At 33.9% G+C, this 17811-nt stretch overlaps 1 protein-coding gene across 2 annotated transcripts in view; it reads left to right on the top strand.

Moving 5' to 3' along the window:
- NCK1 (NCK adaptor protein 1) overlaps nt 1-17811 on the top strand; it is a 74795-nt gene that overhangs the window by 40656 nt on the left and 16328 nt on the right. For both annotated transcript variants that reach the window (XM_015585801.2, XM_006907215.3), the window contains one exon: nt 13874-14117. In XM_015585801.2, the coding sequence (XP_015441287.1) occupies nt 13892-14117 (226 nt within the window). In that variant the 5' untranslated portion in view covers nt 13874-13891. The remainder of the gene's footprint in view (nt 1-13873; nt 14118-17811) is intronic.

The following is a 17811-nucleotide window of genomic DNA, read 5'->3' as shown; positions in this document are numbered from 1 at the left end:
CCACTCTTTTCACTAATGTTTTTGATTTGGAAAACAGTTTAAATGTATTAGATTACATATAGTTATATTTAATTAAATTTTAAAATAACCTAACATTTTTTCACTTTCAATTCCTAATGTAAATATTATAGATATAGCTGACATGAACAGAAGCTCTTTGCGTCTTCAATTTATAAATATTTAAAGGGTTTTAAGACCAAATAGTTTGAGAATTGCTGATTTAGTAGGTAATTAGTTTTTATGCATTTTTAACATGTACACTGCTTTTCTGTTCTCCTTTCAAAAGGGAGCATGGTAATCAAAAGTACATGAACTCTGTGAGGAAGTGAAAAGAACATGCATTTGACTCCAGTTTCCGTCACTTATTTTCCATGGTTGAAAAGCCATTTATTTAACTTCTGAGTGTCTGTGTCATACTTGATAAAGTGAGGATAGTACTTTAAAGGATTATTGTGAGGGAAATGCTAGGATAATAGCTGAATTATGGGCATTTAGTGAATATTCCATGGTATAGAGTTACATATTTTTTTTAGCAACTCCTAGCCTTTGTGAGGGTGTAAAAACTTCTGATCTTAAGCCAGTGCATATTCTCCAATTCAGTCTGCTAATCCCTTTCCAATAATAAAGAGTATAATTTATGAAGAACTCTAGAATAATAAATTCCATATTGTCCTTAGTGACATACTAAAATGGTTGAGTTATTTAATTCCAGCTTTGTCTTATTCTTATGATGACCAGAGCAGGAAATGACTAGATCAGTGAGTATGTATAGGTCTAGTTTAGGAATGAGATTGGAGGTGAATTTGAAAAACAGATATTAGGAAAAATAAGCCCAGGAAGAAAAGACAAACAGGGATGTGAGTGCTATAAACTGGAACTGATATCACGTTCAAGGTCCAGGATTTTCATATTATCGGAGTAGGACAGAAGCTCTTTGTGATGGAAATCAAAATAGTTCAGATTCTATACAGGAAACCCAACTTCTGACGTAAGGCAGGAATCGGACTCAGGTGCCAGGTACGAGGACATAAAAACAAAAAGACTGGAATATAGTTTCTGAAAGCAAGAGTAAGGGCTATAGGAGCATCCAAGTGCAAATATCATAAGTGTGGGAAACAAGGAGCTGAATGAAGCTTTTATAGGAGAATATAGAATATTAATTGACAATCTTTACAATCAGGTTTCTGGGCTGGGTTAAAGTACAGTGAAATCACTTCATATTTAATTTATATAATTTGAACCAAGCTTTACTGAAAGCCAGAGAGAAACGTTAAGATAGTGCAAATGTTTCTACCCATCATTTTACTCTGAGCATCTTTTCCAGAGTAAGCACAAGATGGGAAGCATTACTTTGTTTCGTTAGTTGGCCTTAGTTGCTGTCCTTCTAGTGTAAGCATGCCATTTCTCAGTGTTTCTTGGTTTAAAGATACGTAGTTTTCCCTACTATCTGGACTCTATATTCAGGTTAGGTCTTTTATCTGGTACTTAACTGAAGAAATAATCGTCAAAGAAAAGTTAAATTATAAGTATTTTTTTGTTTTTGTTTTATGTTCTAGTTATTTAGGTTCTAATTGTGAATATTGGTAATTGAAGTTGGGTGATGAATATCGAGTTTGTACTATTCTCTGCTTTTGTATGTGTTGAAATTCCTATAATTAAAAATTTAAGACTATCAATTTTTGGTTATGGTACCAATAATGTAGTAGAATGCCTATTTTTGTACATACTGAGGAGCACTAGATTATATTGGTTTTCTTTAATCTTTTTTGTATGAGCTTTGATTGTTTAATGGGTATTATTAACATTCGAACATATGTAACAAATATTTCCTCCAGTTTAGTAGTCTCTAAACTTTGTGTTGTTTTTTGTTTTTTTTTTTTTTTTTGATGTTGGTAATAGGTACAGTATTGGCTCCCCAAAGGTGTATATGCCCTAATCTCTAGAACCTATGAGTATGTTACCTGACATAGTTAGAGACTTTCCATATGTAATTAAGTTAAGGATTTTTGAGATGGAGATATATATTTTTTCAGTTAGAATTGACATTCAGTAATATTTTAAATTAGTTTCAGTTGTACAGCATAGTGGTTAGACAATAATTTACAAAGTGATCCCCTTGATTAGTCTAGTACCCACTTGGCACTGTACATGGTTATTACAATATTATTGACTGTATTTCCTATGCTATACTTCTCATCCCCATGACTATTTTGTAACTATCAATTTGTACTTCTTAATCCTTTCACCTTTTTCACCCAGGCCCCCAAACTCCCACCCATCTGGCAAACACCAGTTTGTTTCTCTGTACCTATGAGGCTGCTTCTGTTTTGTTTACTTTGTTTTTTAGATTCCACATGTAAGTGAAATTATATGGTATTTGTTTTTCTGTGTCTGATTTATTTCACTTAGCATAATAGGGGAGATTATTTTGGATTATCTTTATTGCCCAACATAAATTATAAGTGTCCTTATGAAAGGAAAGCAGAAGATTAAAATGAGAAAAAGAGATGTGATGATCAAACTAAAGATTAGAGTGATATAGTTATGAGCCAAGGAATGCAGGAACCTTCTAGAAGCTGGAAATGGCAAGGAATGGCCTCCAACCTTCGCAGAAGGAACACAATTCACTTCCCATTTCTAACCTCCATAACTGTGAGATAATAAATTTGTGTCGCTTTAAGTCACTAAGCTTGTGGTAATTGTTATAACAGCAGTAGGCATTAATGAACTTTGCTGTATAGAAGTTTTAAATTTTTTATTTTATATTTTTTAACACTAGAATCATGGTTTTAACAAAAGACTTCCTTGCACCAAGAATATGAAAATATTTCTGTATTTCATTTTGTTTTGCTTTATCTTTAATCAGCCTATTTTAATTAAACTTTAATTTTGAAATAATCATAGATCCACATGCAGTTATAAGAAATCTTCCCCTCAAAAGCAAGGGAAGTAAAAGCTAAAATAAATGAATGGGACTACATCAAACTAAAAAGCTTCTGCTTAGCAAAAGAAATCGTCAACAAGATAAAGAGACAACCATCCGAATGGGAAAATGTATTTGCAAGCAACGCCTCCGATAAGGGCCTAATGTCCAAAATATACAAGGAACTCATACAACTCAATAACAACAGAAAAATGATCCATTCAGAAATGGGCAGGGGACCTGAACAGACTCTTCTCCCTAGAGGACATACAAGTGGCCGACAAATATTTGAAAAGATTGTCAACATAGCTAGCTATTAGAGAAATGCAAATCAAAACCACAGTGAGATACCATCTCACACCTGTTAGAATAGCTATAATCAACAAAACTAGTAATATTTACCCCAAAGACTTGAAAACCTATATCCAAAAAAGTATTTACACACCAATGTTCATAGCGGCATTATTCACAGTGGCCAGGACATGGAAGCAATTGAATTGTCCTACGATAGATGATTGGCTAAAGAAGCTGTGGTACATATATACAATGGAATATTACTCAGCCATAAGAAGAGATGAAATACTGCCATTTGCGACAACATGGATGGACCTCGACATAATCATGCTAAGTGAAATAAGCCAGACAGAAAAGGTTGAAAATCACATGATATCACTTATATGTGGGATATAAACCTAAAAGCAACAAATGAACTGGACAAACAGAGACTCAAGGACATGGACAATGGACTAGTGGTTACCAGAGGGTAGGGAGTCGGGGAAGAAGGTAAAGGGGGTCAAATATAGAGGGGTAGGGGAAGGGCGAAGTGAGTAAAGCAGATCAAATATATGGTAGCTGAAGGAAACTGGTCTTTGGGTAGTAAACACACAGTAGAATATACAGATGTCTAATTATAATGTACTCCTGAAAATTATGTAATTGTATTAACCAGTGTTACCCCAATAAACTTAATTTTTAAAACATTAAAAAAAAAAATCTTCCAACTTACTGAGATAGCCAGTGTATTCTTTACCCAGTTTCCTGCAATGTTAACTTCTGGCAAAAGTATAGTACAGTGTAACGACCAGGATATTAATATCGATATAGTCAAGATACAGAACATTTTTATTACCACAAGGATCCCTCATGTTGCCTTTTTTATAACCACACTCACTCCTACCCACTCTTTAATTCCAGGCAACCATTAACCTGTTCACCATTTCTGTAATTTTGTCATTTCAAGAATGTCATATAAAGGAATTATACAGTGTGTAACCTTTGGGATTGGCTTAAAAAATTCAATGTAATTCTCTGGAAATACATCCAGGTCATTGCATGTATCAATCATTTTTTCCTTTTTATTGCTGAATAATATTTCATGATGCGGGGTTACCACAGTTTAATCATTCACCTGTTGAAAGACCTCTGGGTGGTTTAGGCAGTTACAAATAAAGTTGCTATAAACATTCATGTAAAAGTTTGTGCATGAACATAAATCTTCATTTCTCTGGGATAAATGCCCAAGAGTACATACTATTGCTGGGTTGTATTGGTAGTCACATGATTAGTTTAATAAGAAACTGCCAGACTGTTATCCAGAATATCTGTACCATTTTACATTCTCATCAGTTTATGAGTAATCCAGTTTCAACATATCCTTATCAGCATTTGATATTGTTGCTCCTTTATTTTAGCATTACAATAGGTGTGTGCTGTCTTAATGTAGTTTTAATTTGTATTTTCTTAATAGCTAATGATGAGCGTGCTTTTCATGAGCTTGTTTGCCATCTATATACTTCAGTGAATTGTCTCTTCACGTCTTTTGCTTGTTTTCTAATTGGATTTGTTTTTCCACTGTTGAGATTTTCCTTTTATGGATATTGCTTTTGGTGTCAAGTCTAAGAACTCTTTGTCTAGCTCTGTATCCTGAAGATTTTCTTCTATACATTTTCCTAAAAGTTTCGTAGTTTTATATTTAAGGTTGTCATCCATTTTGAATTAGAGTTTGTATAAAGTGTGATATTAAGGCAATGTGGTTTGTGTGTTTTTTTGTTGTTTTTTGCCTACTGATGTCCATTTGCTTTAGCAACATTCGTTGAAAAAGCTATTTTTCCACTATTAAATTACTTTTTGCATCTTTGTCAAAATTCAGTTGGGCATATTTATTTGTGTGGGTTTATTTCTGGGTTTTCTGTTCTGTTCCATTGATACATGTGTCTATACCTTTGCCAGTACCATACAGTCTTGACTGTTACATTTACATAACGGTTTCCCCCACTTTATTTAAACCTTAAAAATTGCTTTAGAGAGTGAGAGAAAAAAATGGCATAGATGATACAGGCTCTGTTCATCCCTCTAGCAACAAAATCAGAGTTGTAATAGAAACAAGGAGCAGCAGCAAGGAGAAATCGCCAGGGATCTAGATGAACAAGCTATACAACTACAGAGAAATCCAAGAAAGCACCTGCAATGACAGAAAGTAGGACGGGGTGAGGATGCGGGACTTCCCGGTCCAAACAACTGAGTGAGAGACAGAGGCTGTGGCAGCAGCAGTGGCAGAAGCCTCTTAAAGGGGCTGGGTCCGTGAGTGGATTTTCATGGTGACAGACCTGCTCACTCTGAGCACCAGTGTCGGGTCACCTGCGCGCAGGGGCCACAGGGATTTACAGGGAGACGTTGTCGGAGTGAGGGTCCAGGCGAGAGTCGCTCAGTACAGAAGTACCAGCGGTATCCATTGTTCCCTGTTGAGCCATTCCCCCTCCTAGTTCAAGGCCATTGCCCTCACCTCATCACACTGGATAACAGAGGTTGCTCCACCCAGAGGATTCCCTGAAACCCCACCTCCTCCTACTCGGGTCCCACCCAAGCCACATCCAGGTGTATTCTCAGTGAGTCAGGTGCTCCTTGCTGAGACTCACAGTGGTGGAGGCAGCTGGCCTCGGTTTCTGGTTTGGCCTTTTGAGTCAACTGTTAGCACAGCATCTGTGGATTGCTTGTTGAATCTTAACAGGTAACCCCGGAGAGACAGAGGCTTGGGCTAAATTTGGCCTGCAGCTGAGCCCTTCTCAGGACTCTGTCACTGGACACCTACTTCACAAAACCACACTAATAAGATCGGGAGACTTAGGAACTTTGCTTAGTACATATAAACAGACAACAGAAAGGCAGCCAAAATGGGAAGACAAGCAGAAACCATATGACAGAACAGAACAGAGATCCAGATATAATGGAGTCAAGTAATCTAACAGATGTAGAGTTCAAACCAAAGTTATAAAAATGCTCAATGAACTTTTGGGAAATGTAAGAGAACTCCAACAAAGAGATAAAAAATGAAAATGGAAATTATAAAAGAGAACCAGTCTGAAATGGAGAACATATTATTTGAGATGAGCAGTATATTAAATGGAATAAACAAAGGAATAAACAAAGTGAATAAAGAGGGGGATCACATGCCCTATTTAGAGGACAGGAAAGCCAATCAGGACACTCAAAACAGAATGGCAAGAAAAAAGACACCAAGACTATAAAAATAATATAAGGAGTATATGGGACAGTATTAAGGCTACAAATACTTGTCTGATTGGCATAAGTGAAGAAAATCAAGATATTCAACAGCCATTTGATGGAAAACTTCCCTAACTTGGTGAAGGAAATAGACATAATAAAACATCAAGAAGCTCAGAGGATTCCAAAAATCAGGGAGCCAAAGAGGCCCACACCAAGACACATCATATTAAAATGCCAAAGGTTAAATACAAAGAAACAATATTAAAAGCATCAAGAAAAAAACAAGTAATTACATATAAGGGAACACCCATACGATTGGCAGCTAAGTTCTCAAAAAAACTATGTAGGACAGAAGGGCTTGGCAAAACATTTGACAGGATGAAAACCCAGGTTATACAACCAAGAATAATTTATCCAGCAAAGCTATCATTTAGAGTTGAAGGACAGATAAAGAGCTTCCCAGACAAAAATAAACTAAAAGAATTTATCACCACCAAGCCAGAATTACAGGAAATGTTGGAGGGACTACTCTAAGAAGAAAAAACATGTATCAAAAACAGGAATAAAGAATGGTAACAACTACATTCCTATCAATAAGTACCTTAAATGGAAAAAGAATTAAGTGCTCCAACCAAAAGATAGAGTGGCTGAAAGGATAAGAAAACAAGACCCCTACTTATGAAAAGGAAGGGAATGGAAAAAGATAATATTGCTTTGATGAACCTAGAAGGTATTTAAGTCAGACAGAAAAAGTTAAACACTATATGATTTCACTTATATGTGGAATTTAAGGAATAAAAAGAACAAACTAATCAAAAACAGACTCACAAATATAGTGGACAATTTGGTGATGGACAGAGGGGAGGGAGTTTGGAGGGCTAGGAGAATGGGGTGAAGGGTTAAAGAAGTACAAATTAGTAGCTGATGGATGATCACCGGGATGGAGAGCAGCACAGCATAAGGAATGCAATTAGCATTAATACATTGGCTAGGTGGAAGGTCAGGGGAGGGAGGGAACAATTGAGATCATTTTACATTTAACTATATAGATGTTTAACCAATGTACTGTGTACTCGAAACTAATTAAAATTTTAAAAATAAAATTGTTTTAGATATTTTAGTTATTTTGCCTTACCATATAAATTGTAGAATAATATTGTGTAAATATATAAAAAAAAAACAACATTTGCTGGAATTTTGATAAGAATTACAGAAACCTGTAGGTCAATTTTGGAAAAATCGACTTCTCTACTATGTTGAATCTTCCATTCCATAAACACTTTTATTTAGATCTTTGATTTCTTTTATCTCCATTTTGTAGTTTTCAACATATAGGCCCTCTTGGTGTTGTCAGATTTGTACCTCTTTGATTTTTTTTTCCATTTTTGAGCAATTATACATGGTATTGCATTTTAAATTTTGGTGTCCATGTGTTCTTTGCTAGTATACAGAAAGACAGTTGATTTTTGCAAGTCGATCTTGTGTCCTATGACTTGCTGGATTCACTTAATAGTACTAGGAGGTTTTTCTTCTTGTTTGTAGCTTCCTTGGAATCTTCTATGTAGTCAGTTGTGTCATTCACAAGTAAGGAGAGTTTTCTTTCTGATCAATATGCCATGTATCTTTTTCTTGCCGTACTAAACTAGCTAAAACTTGCAATACTATGTTGAATAAGAGTGGTGAGAGTGGACATCTTTGTCTTGTCCTTGATTTTAGGGGAAAAGCGTCTGTCTCTTTAAGTATTAAGTATGATGTTAGCTATAGGTATTTTGTAGGTCTTATCAAGTTGAGGAACTTCTCCTCTATTCCTGTTTTTTTGAGAGCTTGTATAATGGTGTTTTATCCAGGGTGTTGAATTTTGTCAAATGCTTTTTCTGTATCAAGTAATGTGCTCTTATGATTTTTCTTAGCTTGTGAATATGATATATTATACTGATTTTTTAAAAAATATTGAACCAGTTTTGTATTTCTGGGAAAATCCTTAGTTGGTCATTGAGTATTAATTCTTTTTACATACTGCTTAATTCTGTTTGCTAATATTTTATTAAGGATTTTTGCATCTATATTCGTGAAGGATATTGGTTGGTATTCTTTCTTTGTCCTGTCTTTGTGTAGTTTTGACGTCAGGGTAATATAAACTTCAAAGATAAATTGGGGGTTATTTCTTCCTCTTCCGTTTTCTAGAACAGATTATGTGGAATTGGTGTTAATTCTTTAGATAGTTGGTAGGGAGACATCTGGACCTGGAGATTTCTTTCTCGGGGTGGAGTTTTTAAATTACTAATTAAATTTTCTGAATAGTTATAGGGTCATTCAGATGACCTATTCCATATTGGGTATATTGTGGTAAGTTTTTTTTTTTGTTAATGATCTTTTTCCTCTAAGTTGTTAAATTTATGTATGTAGAGTTGCTTGTAGCATTCTCTTATCCTTTTGATTTCTGCAGGGTCTGCAGTATGTCTCCTTCATTTTTAATATTTTTAATTGTGTCTTTTTTTTCTTCCTAGAGGTTTCTCAATTGTATAGATTTTTTTAAAGAGCTAAGCTCTTTTTTTCAGTGATTTTTCTTTATTTTCAATTTCATTGACTTTTGCTCTTTTTCTAGGTTCTTGAGGTAGGAGCTGATTACTGATTTGAGACTTTTCCTCTTTTCTAATTGTATACCTTTAATGCTGTAACTTTCCATCAGCATTGCTTTAGCAGTGTTCTACAAATTTCGATAAGTTGTATTTTCATTTTAATTTCGGTGTAATATTTGATTTCCCTTGAGACTTCCTCTTTGACCCCATCAGTTATTTAGACATATATGTTCCAAATATTTGTAGATTTTCCTGTTATTTTTCTTTTACAGATTTCTAGTTTGATTCTGTTGTAATCAGAGAACATACTTTATGACTTCAGTTCTTTTAAATTGTTGTGGTTTGTTTTATGGCCCAGGATATGGTCTATCTTGGTACTTGTTCCATGGGAACTTGAAAAACATGTATATCTTGCTGATTTTCTGTCTGGCTGATGGATAGGAGTCCTCGCTCCTTAACTGGCCTTTACTTATACCACCAGGCAGAGATGTTGGGGTGCCTTGTTACAGCCTCTCGAGGGTAGTAAGCCTAAGTTTCCTACTTCGCCTTTGCTGATATGGTGGGGCCGTTCTGTAGTGTTTGAATACAGTAGAGTGTTCTTAGGCATATCTTGTTTTATTACACTTCACTTTATTGCTCTTCATCATCAGATGATGCATTTTTTTACAAATTGAAGGTAAGACCCTCCAAAGCAGTAAGATTATAACTCGATACTTGCTTTATTGTGGTGGTCTGGAACTAAATCTGCAATATTGTATTGTCTAAAAGTTTTCTGTTTTGTTAGGCTGTCCCTTTGATCCATGGAGAGCACTAGAGAGCACTGGATTTATTCATTCATTCATTCTTTCATTCATTCATTCATTTATTGCCTGTGCGCATGGTGTATCTAGGTTGCCAATCTTCAGCCCCAAGTATGTGATATATCAGGCAAAAATAAAACCTAGGGAATTTGCCAATGTGTTGTTCCTTGGGTACCAAGGTCCCTCCCTAGCTGATCTGCCTTATTCTCTTTACCTTCCAGAGTTTTCTAATGTTTGTTTTATATATAATGTTTAGGGATTTTAGTTGTACTTAGCTGAAGAAATAGAGAAAAGTACAACTACTTTGTCTTTCTGGAAGTAAAAGTCCTCTGTCTAATTTACTTTTATATATAGCGTGAAGTAGGACATGATTTTTTCCCCAGATAGGTAATAGTCCTGGAATTGTTTATTGAGTAACACATTCTTCTCTGATGATTTGAAATGCCACCTGTTACATATAAAATTCTCATATATTTGCATGTTTATACACACAGAAGTTTAGTTAACTTGACTTATCTGATTAACTAAACCTTTACATATGAAACATAAAACTTGATACCCTTGATATATTTCTACTCTTACCAAGATTCAATTCAGTCTACTTACCAAGAGTTAGATGTACTGTTTCTTTCAGGTGTGCTTTCTACTATAATTTTATATATTTTATATAAATAAAAATTGTGCTAAAAGAAAGTTGTTTTATGAAAACTAAGTTGATTGCTTTGGAAAGACTTAATCAAAGGAGGTCGCTTTAAAAAATTACTTGCTTTTGCATTAGGTATAGATGAGACCACTGTAAATCTTTGGAGGAAAATACACAAAAATCCATTTGTAATAAGTGCTTTGAAGTATTCTGTCTACCTTAAAAAGACCTAAACTAGAATGCATAGCTAGTACATTAGAGAAGGGGGCTTCTAAAGCCACCTATGTGTGTTTGTTTCTGAACCTCAATCTCTATTTACTGGTCTATTTGATTTTGCACCAATATCATATTATTTTAAATTGCCTTAACATTTTAGTGCATTTTGATATCTGATAGGGTATGTTTGCCTATAGTGGGAACTTTCAGCTAGAAAATAAAAAAACTGTCTTAACATAATAAATTTATTAGCTCAAGGAACTGGAGGTTTTAAGAGGGCAGTTTTCAGTGCTTATTTTAGCAGCTGTCCTTTCTCTTGCTTGTCATCTTCATTCTCCAGCTGATGACAGGATGGCTGCAGTAGTTCTAGGCCTCACATCTGTCCATGACAAAATACAGTAGTCTTCCCTTATCCATGGTTTCATTTTCCACAATTTCAGTTACCCATGGTCAACTGCAGTTTGAAAAGATTAAGTGGAAAATTCCAGAGATAAACAATTCATAAGTTTTAAATTGTGTGCTGTTCTGAATAGTGTGGTGAAATCCCGCACCTTCTCACACTGTCACTTTTGTGAATCATCCCTTTGTCCTCTGTATCCACTACTTTGCCTGTTAGTCACTTAGAAGCTGTCTCGGTTATGAGATAAACTGTTGCAGTATCATAGTGATTGCATTCAAGTAACCCTTATTTTCTTAAATGGCCTCAACGCACAAGAATAAACTTTATCATAGCGTTGTATGTATAAGAAAAAACATAGTGTATATAGTGTTCAGTACTATCCATGGTTTCAGGCATCCTCTGAGGGTCTTGGAACATAATCCCCTGTGGATAAGAGGAGACTACTGTACAGAGGCTTTTACTATATTTCTCAAAAGCCAGTCAACTTTTCCCTAAAGTTCCCTTACGTGAGTTAATGTGGACGTATCTAGCAAGGGAGAGATTGTCATGATTTGTTTAGATGTGTTCTCAATCCTGGCTGTACATTGGAATCACTTGGGTAGCTTTTAAAAATACTAATGCCTAGGTGACACTCCAGACTGATTAGTCTCTAAAAAGCTCTGTAAGTGATTCTAATATGCAGAGAGGGCTTTTGATTAACCCAAATACACCTTTGTGAAGCTAGAGTCTATCCCCTAAGTTGCATGGCTAAAATAATATTGAAGTGGCAAGTAGAAGCATAGCAGGGATATTGTTAGGAAAAGAGAAAATGAATGCTGGGCATACAACCTATAGTGTCGTTATACCAACTTATTTTTTCTAAAATATTTGCCAGTTTTATGTTTAGTTTTCTAGGTAAATTTTAAAATCAGTTCTTCAAGTTTCAGAATAAATTTCATTGGGACCTTGGATTAAATTTCATTAAATTTATATTTTAATTATGGGGACAGGGGTGTCCCCACAGGGAAGGAATCTGAATCAGTGCCCAAATATCCCTGAAAAAAATCTCTTTGTTTACTAGTGTCTCAAAAAGTCTATCACTCATTGTTGTAATTTTTTATATCATATACCAGCAATTATTTAGACATGGTTATAACTTTTTATTTGGAAGTAATTTCAAACAGGAAAGTTGTAAAGATACAAGTTAATTTTTCTGGTTTTCTCTGTTTATCATTATTTCATGATTACCACATCATCGTCCTTTTTTAGCATTATGAGTTATTTTGCTGCTGTATGTATGGTAGTTTTGGGGTCCTTGCACTGCCTCCAAAAAAGTATCTACCTTGTAGATACAAAACTGTCTACACTTGAATGCTAGTGAATGTTGAATTCTAGATTTAAAAGCATTTCCCTGAGAACGTTGAAGAACTTGCTTCATTGTTGAGAAAAAAGAATCCAATATGCAAAACCAAAGGCCGGTATTTATTAGCTTGCTAAACCAGGAGTAGCTGTTTATGTAAAATAATCTCTATAGAAAACAGCTGACTTAGGTTCAAGAGAGAGTTATTAGGTTTGTAATTTTCCTTTGTTTTAAGAGTTTGTATAAATTGGAATTATTTGTTCCTTGAATTTTAATAGAACTTGCCTATAAAACCATCATGGGAAGATTTCTTAATGACTGATTTAATTTTACTACTTTTGTTTTTATTTTCTATAAATTTATATGTTTTACTTGTTTTCAGATTTATTGATAAAGTTTATGATATTGCCATGTCTTTTGACTGTCTATATCTATAATTATGACTCCCTTCTATTCCTGGTATTTGGATGTGCTTTTCTCTTTTTTAATGCTCATTCTTGCCAGAACTATGTCCATTTTGTTAGTTATGACAAAGAACTACCTTTTTGTTTTGTTGAGTCTTCTATATGTTTATTTTATTCATTAAATTCTGCTTTTTATTTGTATTCCTTTTTATCTACTTTCTTTATATTCTGCTTTTCTGACTGCTTAAGGCACATGTGCAGTTCATTAATTTATTTTTAGCTTTTCTTATTTTTCTGATGTAGCTATTTAAAACTAAGAATCTTCCTCCACATACTCCTTCTGCTGCATCCCACAGGTTGGCAGTATAGTCTTTATTATTTTCTAAGTATTTTTGAAATATTACTATTTCTTTTTTGACTCGTGAGTTTTTAGAAGTTTCCAAACATATGAGGTTTTTTAAAAGCTATCTTATTGTTATGGTTGTCAGACACTATGGTTGTCAGATACTAAGTACACGAAAATTGTTGAGACTTCCTTTATGACCTAGCGTTTGATCAATTTTTGTATATGTTTTGTTTGTATTCTGTTTGGAAGTAATATTTTTATATGTTTATTAATCAAACTAAATGGTTGTGATGTCAGTTCTTTTCTAGCTTTACTAACTTTTTTGTCTCCTTGATTTATTACTGAGATAAATATGTTAGAAATTGTCCTCTGCAACAATAGAGTCGTCCATTTTTCCTTATAGTCTTATCAATCTATTTTGGAGCTATGTTATAGGTACATATAAGTTTAGGTGTTATATATATTGAATAAAACCTTTTTATTATTGTGCAGGGAACTTCTTTGTCACTAGTGATGGTTTTGCCTTAAAGTTCTTTTGTGCATTATTAATATAGCTACACCAGTTGTGTTTTGATTAGAATTTACCTGGTATTTATATTTTTTCCATATTTTTACTTTTAACCTTTCAGTGGTCTTAGGTTTTTAGGTGTATCTCTTTTAAAAAGTATGTAGACTACCACTATGTAAACCTTATAAAACTATTTTCTATGTGGTTATAGTGCTGAAGCTGCTGAAAGATGGCAGAAGAAGTGGTGGTAGTAGCCAAATTTGATTATGTGGCCCAACAAGAACAAGAACTGGACATCAAGAAGAATGAGAGATTATGGCTTCTGGATGATTCTAAGTCTTGGTGGCGAGTTCGAAATTCCCTGAATAAAACAGGTTTTGTGCCTTCTAATTATGTGGAAAGGAAAAACAGTGCTCGAAAAGCATCTATTGTAAAAAACCTAAAGGATACTTTAGGTAAGTTATTTTTGTGTTAAAACAGCAACAATACTACTTTCTTTTAAGTAGATACTAGAGCTTGGTTCTTTGTACAGAATTTTGGGAGCAGCGGGCAGAATTGACTAGAAAAGGCCAGGACTGGAATTTCAGCTAGACAAGGTAAGTTTGGATTGTAGCAGGTTTTCAAGTCAGGAGACCAGTAAAGGTCTCATATGTTAATGGGCAGTTTCTATAAATCTAGCCAGTGGATCTGATTGGAATTCAAGTATCAAGCCAGAGTCGTGCTAAGGAGCAGAAATAACTCTGATCAGGGGCTCCTTGAACCATGAGTGACTGTTGGATGTTAGGCAAATTCTGCATCTAACTGAGACAGGGATAAATTAGTGAGATGAAGAATTGCCTTCTTGTCATTAAGGCAATTTATTTTGCATGGCACATTGCTTTAACATCTAATGGCTTACATTTTGAACTTCACTTTTAAAAACAAATTGTTTTCTTCTTATATTGGATAAAACAATTTTAAATTGTGGATTGTTACTGTAATACTGATCTCTCGTATTTTCTTTTTTTTCTCCTTCCTCTAACTGTAAAGTTTGTTTTTACTGGCACTCCATTAGGGTCAGAGATAGTGGAATCTGCTTCACTCTTGCCTTGGCAGAGCTGATAGGAAGGAAATATGCACAGATGAGGACTAGCCTCTTTTTTTTTTTCTTTTTTTCTTTTTTTTTTTAAATTAAACTCTCCCTGGTTGACAGGAAGGAATTGGGAGGGACAGAACTTCATGTTTTTTGTATTTAGGCAAGCATGCAAGCATTCTATTACTTAATGGTTCTTTGCAAATATGTAGAAGAGAAAGTAAAATTGCTCTTTGTGGAGATAGTTTGGGAGTAATGTGGCATGACTGACAAATATATTATTGACTAACTGCTTTACATTAGTTTTGATTTTTTATTCAACATCATTGTCATTCTAGACTAGAGTGTTCTTTCAATTGTCAGCAGTAGAAGACAAATCTCTTATGTTTTTAACCATTGTAAGATAGTAAAAATTAAAATATAGTTCAATTAAAAGTAGAGTATAAAGTATGGGAATATTGGTTTCTGAGCTAAAAACATTTCCAGTATTCTAAAGGTAATTTAATAAATTAAGTTATTACTCTGAATTTTTGCCATGACAGTTAATTTTTGTATGTACTTTTTTTTTTGAGATTTTAAGGTTTTTGCAATTAAGACTGTTATTATTAGTTTTTAAATGTAAGACAAATCAGAAAGATTTTCCTTAAATAGCTGAAATGACCAGAGTTAGAACCAGGAATACTTCTTATTTTGTAAATACTGGACATTTATTCAAAGCATGTTGAGTAGAGGTATTGAGGAAAATTAAGGTAACTTCTATCAAGAAAGTATGCTTCACAATGATGAAGGCACAGAAAGGACTAGGAACGCACCTAGATAACACTTTTCTGTTCCTTTTTATAAGGATGCTGGTATCCTGGGACTAGAGCAAATGCGACAGTAATTAACAAAAGATAGTGAAAAAACTAATATAGAGCAGAAAGGAAGAATATCCCAGTTTTATATATTACCACATATAAATTTTAAAAGCCCAATTAGATAAAATTTTTATTATTTGTTAATACTTGCACAAAATCTTCCATAGCATTTTCTGATATTATTGAGTCCTAGGATATCTCTGTTAACTTTATTTCTGTGTTACAGTTACTGCTGTCTACATTCCAGGGTACTTGGGAAAGTTATTTTAAGTTAGCGATGTAGTCTGTATAATGATATAAATCCAGCTTTTCCATCAGACAGCCTTCTCGCCTTTCTCAGAATTTCTGAACCCTTTTTTGGTAACTTAAATGTCCCGTATAATTAAAGGATTTGTTTCATAATGATTGTGCTGATGGAGACATTGTTTGAAAGTTAAGAAAAAAAAGGAGAAAACAAAGGAAAAAATGAATACATAAATATATTTTCAGCTATTGAGAATATATATGCTTTAAAGCTTCTTCAAAATAATTCTGAATAATAAGGTCAGATTTGTGGCCTTATGCTATACTTGTTTTACAGGTTCCCTTATATTGGGGGTAAAAAAAGTTTTGGAAAGAGAGAAGCCTCAAAAAAACTTTTTATTGCTTGGGTGTGGGCCAGGTCACATGGACTGGGTGTGGGGAGTTTCAGTGTTGCAGAACAGACCAGGAAGCTCACTGGGAATTATCCTGAGCTGTGCTGACAAACCTGACAAAAGAAAACACAGGATTTTTATTCAACATGGATTTGTTAAACGCCTTTAAAGATTTTTTCAGTAAGTTAATCTGTTTCTTAAATCCATAGTTTTCTTGTAGTTTTTGAATTAGATTTTTCACTTTTGTAATTAAAACTGTAGGGAGAGAACCTGGTGAGTTTATATAGGCTGGTGCTTTATGTTGATGAAACATAAGCTAAATGGTTTGATACATCAAATAATATTAGTTTTGACTTGATAAGTAAAATAGTTTTTAAATGTTTTAGTATCAATATTTAAATAACAAATAAGAAATGGATAGAAATAAATGATTTGAGTTTGATAAAGTTCTAATTCAGTAACTTTGAACTTAGCACAGACAGTTGAAGTGAATTAAATAAATCGTAAATATATTAACATGATAAGAGGATTAGGTGAGCAAATTCCTTTAATCTCAACATGATTTTAAAATGATCTTCAACATTTGAATTAACATGATATTGTTTTAGTACTTTTTACTTACCTCTTAGAAGAACAATGTAGATGACATTCAATACAGGCACCAGCAAAGAGAATGTTTTGATTTAATCAGTGAAGGATTGCTAGAAATTGATGTTTTGGTAGATATGAGATTTGATAGTTTGAAATGAGTTTTGAGAGCAGCTGAGTACAAAGAAAATGAAAACATTGAAAGAAAATAATGAATTCTTTGGCTTGTTTTTGAGTTCAGGTCATAAAGTAATACTAACTTACAAGAGCCTAATCTTTCTATCTGCTGATGAACTTTTTATAATCTTATACAGTGAAGTTGATTTGGTCTCAACATTTTCTTGGTGTTTTTTGAAAAATGAACAAAAGAATTGTTGTAGAAGTCTTATGTATAAGGAGTCTAAGGAAACAATGAGTTACCTATCAATTTCTGGGGAATGTGAAATGGAAAAGGAGCAAGCACTTTATTGAAAAAGAATGTAGTAATTGTAATATTAGGACTCCTTTGTTTCTTTAGTTAACTCTGGTGGCCAAGTGAATCCTGGACTGTATCTCTTGTTTACTCTTTGGGGAGTTATAAAATTTTTAGATCTGCTTTTTGGGTTTTCTTTTTAAAGAGCTTATTAATTAATTAATTTGTTTTGCAGCATATTTTTATTGAGAGCCTACTGCAAGCCAGGCAAAAAACATACAATGAACACTAATACTAACTCTCACAGAACTTAACACTCTTTTGGGGAGGTAGATGGTGGTGGTTATTTATTGTTAATAATACAGTGGATTTCATATATAAATTTGGTCATAAATAATGTTGATGACAAATCAACCAGAAAGGGTGTAAAAGTGATTCAATATATGTCATCAATATAATGATAAAATTATTCTCTCTCTTGAGTTTTAGAAAGTTAGTTGATGGTTAATCCTATGTGCATTAGTCGGCTCAGGATCAGGATTCAAGATTCGTAACCAAAATATGCCTTTTCTCACTATCTTCAGC

The sequence above is a fragment of the Pteropus alecto genome, unplaced genomic scaffold, assembly GCF_000325575.1.
Source record: "Pteropus alecto unplaced genomic scaffold, ASM32557v1 scaffold92, whole genome shotgun sequence".
Classification (NCBI taxonomy): domain Eukaryota; kingdom Metazoa; phylum Chordata; class Mammalia; order Chiroptera; family Pteropodidae; genus Pteropus; species Pteropus alecto.
The sequence above is the reverse complement of the archived record's forward strand: the minus strand, read 5'-3'. Positions and strand labels throughout refer to the sequence as shown.